The 9,921-nt window shown below is 34.5% G+C and overlaps 1 protein-coding gene across 1 annotated transcript; it reads left to right on the plus strand.

Annotated features, from left to right (window-relative positions):
• Window positions 1–3,057: 3,057 nt before the first annotated feature.
• On the plus strand, window positions 3,058–8,763 carry LOC117320173. The gene is made up of 4 exons (XM_033874835.1): window positions 3,058–5,797; window positions 6,192–6,377; window positions 6,769–6,963; window positions 7,446–8,763. Exons 1-4 carry the CDS (start codon window positions 3,212–3,214, stop codon window positions 7,776–7,778), a joined length of 3,300 nt encoding a protein of 1,099 aa, XP_033730726.1. The 5' UTR covers window positions 3,058–3,211; the 3' UTR covers window positions 7,779–8,763.
• Window positions 8,764–9,921: the final 1,158 nt, after the last annotated feature.

The raw sequence follows: 9,921 nt of genomic DNA on the forward strand, positions 1-9,921 counted from the left end.
AAAAAAATGTGGGCAAGTTTTAATTAAGATATATTAGGGTACCCCTGGATAGCTGGTTTCCTTGCTTTATCAACTTGACGACAATTTTACATAAATTTATGATAGTTTATTTTACAGACGGCAACTTTTATAGGAACACATATTGCTATTTGATCCAGAATTCGATGTCAAGGAATTTTGGTTACATCTCAAATATTTGATTTTAAAAGATATTTGTGGATTTATTTTCAGAATGTTGTCTGATCATCTCAAAGCAGCTCATCAAATCAGATAGTTAATGTATTTATTTTATCTTATTGAATTTAAATGAAACATTTCTACATCAGTTATAGTGCTGAAATGTTGGACATAATGGCCTGACATTCTAATACAGAACTTTTTAAACCAAAAAACAAATGCATTGAACATTACTATCATGTCTTCTTTTTATTATCATCACATTAAATATTGATTAAAAATAGATTTTGAAGAAGATGTGGGCTTTAAAAAACAAAATTTTCTGGAATATAACAGAAATTAAAATAAGATTTTAAGACGTAACATTTTGTGTCAAATTAAGTTACGTCTTGAAATGTTCTATATATATCCATCTATCCTTCCCGGCGATCAACGGTGAATTTCTTTAGGTAGGAACGATGTTATTTGTTATATATATCCCAGTCTAACTTTCCTATGACAAGTCGAATAGATGGCAGATACTTTGAAAAGAGTGCTTAAAGTTTTGTGTCAAAATGTTACGTCTCAAAGAAAAATATAAAAACCGTAATGAAATCAATTCTACGACAAGACTTCTCGTTTTAAATATTTTACGACATCAACCAACATGTGATGATACCAGACCCATTTCTGGTAGATCACGTGATCGGCCTTTTGACACGATGGCGGCAAGTAAACAAGACACAGATTTTCACCGGTAAGAATTCGTCAGTTGTTACGTCTTGAAGTTGAAACATTATGTTGAAGTTAAATAGAATTTTTAAGTGTTAAAACACTTGCAGATTGTGGTAGTTGTGTGTCATTTGATCAGTCACTGTAACGATCGAAATATCGTCCATAAAACTTGTCTCTTCCAGTGAACGATTGCATACACGAGTCGATTGAAATGGACCATGCGTCCGTTTGAAAAATATTTTATTTGTGTCATTTGTTACGTCTCGGGAAATCGGGATTGACGTCCAACGTTACATCACGTGGGGTTATAACGTTGAGATTGGTTTATATCAAAAAATTGTCGCCCTTACGAATTCAGTTATATTAGTTTCATGGGAGTTCAAATAACGTTGACTCTTAAATTGAACTGTTGTTTTCCTTCGTTATTGGTCAACATTTTTGTGAATGACGTAACCAAGACACGTAATTCATTGTCCATGTTACATCTTGGCAAAAATTATCTTGATAAATGATCGTTATAAAATTATAATGATATTGAATTGTATAAAGTTGCTGGCTAGAGCACTGCTCGTTGTTTCCCTCCAGCTATTTGCATCGTGTAATTATATAAACGAACGTAAGGAAGTAGACCTCCAGATGTAATTTTGACACAAATCAGTTGTTCTTACTAATGTCATATATATTTTGTTATACTAACATCCTAATTATTGTTTTGCAGTTTATTTTGATAATTCTTGTAATTTGTTTCAAATGTGTCCTTTTAACAGCTAAAGATAATCTGTATTTAATAGATCTGTATGTCTTTATAATTTTAATGATGTATCATTCAATAATTTAATGTTGTTGCATAATCAACCAATTTCAGTTACAATCTAATAGGAGAAATCTGAGATCAAAAAGTTTACATGTCATAGTTTTGATACATGTGTAAAATGAGACTTGTATATGATTTATTTTGCAGGTTACAGAGGTTAATGCAAACTTCAGGATGGTCCAATACTTCGTGCGGAATAACAGCAATAGATGGAACCTTGGACAAACACAGTATTCTGTCATTGATAAGGATATACTTAAAGTCAGTAATAAAATATCTGATTCTGGTCATAAACGTGTTCGTATTTTTTGTTTCTTTCAGAGGTCTACTTCATGGGAAGCTAAACATTTTGTCTTTTAGGATGGTAAATTACTCCAATATCCTCCATTATTAAGCTACTAAACACAGAAGGGTATTCTGGGCATTCCTGTTACACAAATGACATACTGTATATGTTGGAGATGCTAGTTGGGAATCCCACATGTATCACGGAAACATACTCCACTCTAGTAAACATATTATAAAGTTTGCCAGTTACTTGCCATTGATCAGAACTTCACAATTTATAAAACAAAGTATTGATGTCTGCAAATGAATTCTGTTTATTAGACAATAAACACCTTACCATTTCCTTAATATCTGATAAAAATCAGCGATTTCTGTAAATAATAGTTGAAATTGTTGTCCTGTTACACCTTGAAGAAAATTTTTGTTTCACACATTATATTAATATTTTGGTACTTGAATTATACTTTTATGGACAAAATTAATTATTTCATCACCAAAACACCACTGAGAATCTTTTAACAGTCAATGTCTGAGTAAATAAAGTAAGATTATTATCTAGTGTCTCTGTTACATCCTGAAAAAAAATCATAATCAGAAAATCTTTAATAAATTGTTAAATCTTATGAAATTTATCTTCTCCATAAAATGTGCAACTTATCTTATTATTCCCTTATGTCAGCACCAAGAAAAATGGATAAGCATGCACTTTTTAAAGTTGGACACCAAGTCATTTGAGATGTAACAAAAATTCCTTGACATCAAATTCTGGATCGTTTCGTAGTTAGCAAGAATTTATGCACAAACATACAGTGCGTGATACGATAATTAATCAATCTCAAATACATGTAATAAATTTATGATCGGTAATTAACATCATTAACGCTTGTATTGGGTAAACACGGATATCGGCTTGTAACACCGTTACGTGAAACTCATTGAAAGATGCATGCTATTAATTACATACACATTTACGTATTAAGCAGTGATCACAAGAACTGGGTTGATTACACACAAATTAGTCAATAGTCGTCTGATACTTAATTAATTATGTAAGCGTCACATTGTTAAGTGAATACGGGTTTAATAATTATCGGACATCTTGGGTAGTTCTCGCTAGTGTCCCATACTTTTAAATAGATAGCTTGGGGTTTCTGGTACGTAAAAATCATAAAAAAAACATGGACTGATGGTAAGTTGTAAAATCCGAATCCGGATCTAATGTTAAATACAGCGATCGAAGCGGAGAACAATGAAACGTTTTATGACCTTTTTATTCGCAGTATTAACTACCACCTTGGAAATACAACATCAAACACGTGCCCCTCGGAGTATGACGACCTGGAAAAAATAGCGATCTATTCCACTCAAACAAAAAAGGACAAGATAGAAATATCCGACAAAGGTATGGGTCTAAACGTTTGTGATGACTTTAAATGTAGATATGTAGAGTTTACTCTACACGATTCTGACGGGTCAGTTTTGAAATCGTATGGGACGACAAACCAATGTAGAAACAATGCATTTTCAATATTGATGAAATCAAATGCCACAAAAAGTCTTCCCGCAAAACCCGAGGACCATATCAAGGGTAAACTGACCGGACCACAAAGGTTGAAAGGTGATGTTATGGATTGGACTTCAGGATTCGACGACGGGTGGTATCGGGACCAGCAGGGCACTGGAGAAACTGTGATGGGAAAGCTTTCAAACGCCCTTTGGGCAATTGACCATTGTCAGGAGAAATTAGAACAAAACGGATGTGTGCTTCCAACTGTGTTTAAACAATTCTCTGGTTATAACCAGTTCACAAAACTTCGTCACAAGGCCCCGTTATTAACACAAGAAAAACTTGAAGTCATTTGCGCAGACCTTTCAAAATGTTTATCGTTTCCGTCTATGTCTACACAAAGCCACAAAAAATTGGCAACTCACATTGAAGCTCTCCTGGCATGTTTGACAAAGTACAAGAGTCGCTTGGCAGATGACAACTTTAGACACAAAACTGTGTACCAGGTTAGACAAGAGCCAGCACGTACAGTGTCAGAGGACTCAACTTCCCAATTTATTGCCCCCAAACCTGCAGTTGATGAACAATTTTCAAAGCTTGATGATCATGTTTGCAAATTAAAGCATTATGAAGTGGTCGATCTTGAAAATTTCTCGCCATGTGACAAAGAAAAGAGAAGGAAATATATCAAAGACTTGAGGTTATCTGTTCCAATTATGCTTTTCAGGATGTCATATGGAGGGAGTATTGGGACTTTGAATTTTGTTTGGAGTGTTCCCATTGATGATTCACCAGAGCGCTGTACCGGCAATTCTAATGCCATTTCGAAAATAACAGAACTGCTGCCAAAATTTTCCACACGTTCAATGAGACGTGATTTCATCAATAAATACAGCCAGTATGTGAAAACTCCTAAGTCTATTCTGCGCCACATGTATCATGAACTGACACAAACAGAAACAGTATCAGAAACTGACGCACAGCGACAAGTGGATGAACGCATTGCAGACATCTTGCTAACAGGAGATGATCCAGAACTGCTCCTTGACTATCGCGCATTAAACGGAAAAGATGTTGATACTCATTTTGGAGAGTTTTTTGCTGCAATGGGAGATTACTTTGATAAACAGTTGCTCCAAGTGCATGACAGACGTCATGGAAATGAACTGTATTTGCCATTGGCAATTTCTGTTGAAGATTTAAAAGAACAAGTGGTGAAAGATCTTCCAGATGGGGTTCCCATTCCAAGTTCTGAAACGATTAGGTTACAGTTTACTCCAGGAAATCCTTTCCAAAGAACCGCATTGAAGTACACAAGTAGATTCAATGTAAAATTCCGAGTACAGACTAGGATGGCACGTGTGCACCACAAAGATGGCAGATATGTAGCAACACTTTTTAGGTATCTGAAGGAGTTCTGTGTGAGATATCGGGGATGTACTACATTTATTTGTCTTGATGACAAAGCAGTTGTTCCAGTTGGCGAGCCTGGTGTCCCAATTTCCACAGGAGTAAGAGGTCATAACAAAGTTATGGCACCTGCCACCGATGTGTCGTTAGTGGCAGCAGACCACGACTTTCACATAGCAGGATTGGTTCCATCTGTAACTCTTGTGACAGATATTCCCAAGAACCCAAATGACAGCTTCTTCCAAGGGCATGTATATGTCACCACGAAAGACAAAGTGTTTGAAGCATCATCTCCCTTTCGACATGCATCAGAGGTCACCAGGATCTTGCGGGATCACCATTCTGATGATCAGATTGATTTAGCAACACCAATTCTCTGTATTATGACAGATGGAGGTCCAGATCACAGAGTGACATATGAGACGGTGAAAACCTCTCTGTTGGAAATGTTCATGCAACTCGATCTGGACATGTTAGTTGCCATTAGAACTGCTCCGAATCATAGCTGGACAAATCCTGCTGAACGATGTATGTCTATCCTGAATTTGGCTTTGCAACATACTGCATTGGAGAGAAAGGAAATGCCAAAGAAATATGAGGACTTGATTAAGCACAAGTCATCGCTTAACGCCATCAGAAATGTTGCTGTTAACAAAGCTGACCTCAAAACAGCATTCACAGAGAGCATGTCGCCTGTTATCGAGAAGGTAAATGACCGCTTCAGTCGAATGAAGCTGAAAGGCTCTGCATTCACAGTGTACAGAGGTTATCCAAAGGAAGATGTTGAGGACAGCCTTCGAATCATCAGAGATTGTACCTTGGAAGATTTCAGCAAGCTGAACACGTCATCTACCAGCAAAGATCTGCGGAACTGCATAAATTTGCAGGCAAGTATTTGAAAAATTTAAAATGTTTTACCTGAAATTCATGTCATTGATCAAGACATTCTTTCCCTAGTCCTAGTCTAAATTGTCTTGTGAGTAATTATCCTGCAATGTACCACAATTTACCAATGACAGTGACTCTTATTGCCCTAATATTCATCAGTTTTGCAGTCATATCATTGATGCTGTATGTATTTGAAAATTTACTACTTTTCCTAATACATACAACATTGCAATTGGTTGTTCTTTATCTGTACTTAACAGAAAAGAACTTGAATTTTTGTATGATAAAACTGAATTATTTTTTCTTACATTTTATAATCATGCAACATATACAGCCTTTACACCAAATTATGTATTATTTATAGGTTTAATTTGTTCTTATTTAATATTATAGGAGTTCATCAAAACCCATGGTGTCAGCACACATTACAGCTTTCAACTTATGAAGTGCCGTGAGGAGCCTTGTCGTTATTGCATGATAAACCCAATCCGAGTAGATAGAGATACACTGGGGGACCTGAGCTTTCTTCCTTGTCCCGTCCGTGATGAGAGTGGTCAGCACTATTTACCATTTCATGCCGTAAGTTATGAACAGAAAATGTTTGTCATTTTGTCACAAGTGAATTATGTAGGATAAAGGGGGCATGATTTGAATGCTACATCATTACTTCAAGGAAGATAATTGTTTTACAAAAGCACTTTGTGTATAACATTTTACAATCATTATTATCAGTTGGCAATCAATATTTAACACTTCTGTGAAAAAAAATAAGTGTTTTTACCTGAAATTTATCAAATGGTACCATCTTCATTTCCTTGCATTACATACTGTACAGAGGTCGCACAGGTCTTGAAAAATTGAATATGATGTTTGTCTTAAAACATTATTGAAAATAATCAAAAGCCTTGAAAAAGTCATGAAATTGTGATATGTATATTCTTTGAACAATACATATTTATTTAAATAACAGGTGTATGGTAAAGATGTGGATGAGACGCATAGACCTTCAGCACAGAACTCTACAGATTTTGATGACAGCTCTGTTGAAATGGATCGTCGAAACCGGGAGATCCTAAAAGCTGGAAAAGCTAGAGACATTATTATCTGTGGCGAGTGCAGCAAGCCAAGAGTGGTATATAGCGGGAACAAAATGTCCAGAGAGCAGGTACATTTTTACATAAACTAGATACATACATGTACCATATTTTTACTTTATCATATTGAAATTTGTGAAATGTTGTGAGAACATAACCAATGCATTCCTTAAAAAGCTTATTTTTTGTTTTTAGGGGGTTCTCATTTAAAAATATTGTGGCACTCTTGGCCTCTTTATAGTGCTATCCCACTGAAGCATACTGCCGAAGACACCTAACAGCACACCCCACCCGGTCACATTATACTGACAACGGGTGAACCAGTTGTTCCACTCCCTTAATACTGAGCGCTAAGCAGGAGTAGTAACTACCAAACTTGTTCAAAATCAAACTGAAGTCTTTCTAACTTCAGATTTAACACTTTGTTTGTTTTTGTTTCGAGAAATCAGGGTTCATCTATTCGTTTGTTAATATCAATAACTCTTGTTAATATCAATAACTTTTTATACTATAGCACCAAGTCTAATTTCAAATACAAAATTCTACATTGTAGGATGCACATTTGCGTCGCATCAAGGAGGCAGGAACCTTCACCTGTGGTGAAAACTTTCCCGAAGAATTTGGATTCATTATAAGAAAGTGCCTCCACTGTACTACAGAGGTCGAAGTGGCATACTACAGCGCATCCATGAGAGCGTTCGTTCCATCTTGTTGTTTATATTGCGGAACACAGGATGAAAATGAACTATTAGGAGACTCTGATCCTTACATTGAAAACCTCATGGAACAATTTTCAAGTGTGCGGCCAATATGCAAAACTTGTAGGGAGAAAGGCCTTGAAGCCAAAACATGGGGGAGACAATTTGTCAAAAAGCGAAAGGTGTAAATCAGATATTGATCATACAATGCTTGACAAATTCTGATAGGACATGCAGTTTGATTACATTATTTGTGATAATATTTTAATGTAAAATACATTCTGTATCAATCTCAAGTAAAAGAATAATGCTGCGATGTGTGAATGGATGTAAAATCCATAGTTTGCTCGGAAGAAGGTGATTATGATCTGTATTGTTTTCCGTCCATTTACCAAACTGCATTTTGTTAAATATGTTTTTATGAAAAAAACATGAAAAGTCTTTTTTATGTATCTAGTTTTACATGTTTTGTTAGTTTTACATTTTTTGTAATGTGGTAATAATCGAAGTATTTATTTTATTTTGAAGAATGATATTTTTTGTTAAACCAGGTCAGTACCTATGTGATATTTTTTTGTTTGTATTCCATAATAATTATCAGAAAATGTGGAATTATTTTATTCCAATTTCATCATTTCACAGATTTATAGTTGTCGTCTTAGTATTAGGACTATTCCATTAAAATATCTAAATGACCCCAGGATTCCAAAACAATTCACCTCTGTCCATGGTTGGATTTCGCTCCAATTACTTCTGTGTATTAAAATTAATTAAATAAATTCTTTGGGTGGTACCCCTAAAAAAAACTGGACTCCTGGGGTAGGGTAGATGTTTTACTGGAAAAGCCCTTAGTTTTACTGTTAAATACAAGTCAATTATATTTGATAGATGCTGAATTCCCAAAAACATTAAAAGATAGCTAACTTTGGGGTAGCCATATACATTTTAATGATTATGTTTCTAATATGCCAATTTTCTGTTGTTTTATATGGTATTATTATTTTTTTCCAGATAATTATATATGATATAGTGATTTTGTTTTTTCTGTGCCAATTTTCTTTTGTTTTATACATTATTTTCTATTATACCGGTATTTGTTCCATACAAATGAGAGAACTGTGTTAAGTTTGATTTGATCAAGAAGATCAGGTATTAAATTGTTGTTGGATTTTACATACAATTGTTTAGTTATTTGTGAATGAAATCACTTCATGATATACATGTACTTGAATTAATCACAAATAGACACAAACATCTGTTCAATATGGTATTCAGTTTATTTCCAACATTTGGTGGAAAAAAAATAATGGAAAAAAATATCGCTCGCACATCATTTGAACGCTTCGCCTCTTGAAATCTCTAAATGGAAATTTTTTGCTAGAAAAAAAAATTTCGCTCGCTCGCCCCAATTTTTTTTACCAGTTTCCCGAAGAACAACTGATTAATTTGGTGTGGCCTTACACATAGTGATATGTGATTATATGCATGTATATAACAATTAATTTACTATTTACATCATAAACAATATCCTATCATAGATTTGTGCTGGAATTGCACATACAGACAATTCAACTACTAATAAAAGTAATACAACATATGTATGAGAAACATTATATGACTATACATAATTATTGGTTATTAAGCCATTCTAATTTTCTCTTCCTTGCAAATTTAATATATTTAGCAAGATTTGAGATATAACTTCTATTATTTCTTGTTAACAGCTCTATTAATTTGAACATGCTAGGTTTTCATACAATTATGAGATTTAATGCATTTCTTTCGTAATGAATACAAATAAGGACAATTTAAGATGAGATGAAATTGAATGGAGTGAAAATAGCCTTCATAGCGTAATTGACTTAATTACGTGGTGGTCTTAAAGTGTACCCGTAACGATTTGCTATTTCAAGTTTAAATGTGATTTAGGATGAAACTAAAAATGCTGAAAGGCCGACTTTCACAGCGACTTTAGTTTTAGAGTAATTGCGATTTTTCTCGAACCCAGAGCCGTTGACTACGTTTCGGTGACCTCTGACCTGTGACGTCAGAGGTTTAATGGGATCAGAGCCGTCATATAGGAAATATATATAGAAACAAACGTGAACATGTGCCTGCAATTAATGCGAATGAGACAACAATAATGAAAGTACTGAATAAACTTTTTGACTTATATTTGTGAGTTAGTTAATAACAAATGTTACCGAAACCAGGGGCATATAATTTTCTATTATAACGTGCCATATACAACATGTAACATCTTATTAATTTTCTATTATACCGGGCCAAATACAACGTGTATCATCTTACTCATTTTCTAATATAACAGGT

The sequence above is a fragment of the Pecten maximus genome, unplaced genomic scaffold, assembly GCF_902652985.1.
Source record: "Pecten maximus unplaced genomic scaffold, xPecMax1.1, whole genome shotgun sequence".
NCBI lineage: Eukaryota > Metazoa > Mollusca > Bivalvia > Pectinida > Pectinidae > Pecten > Pecten maximus.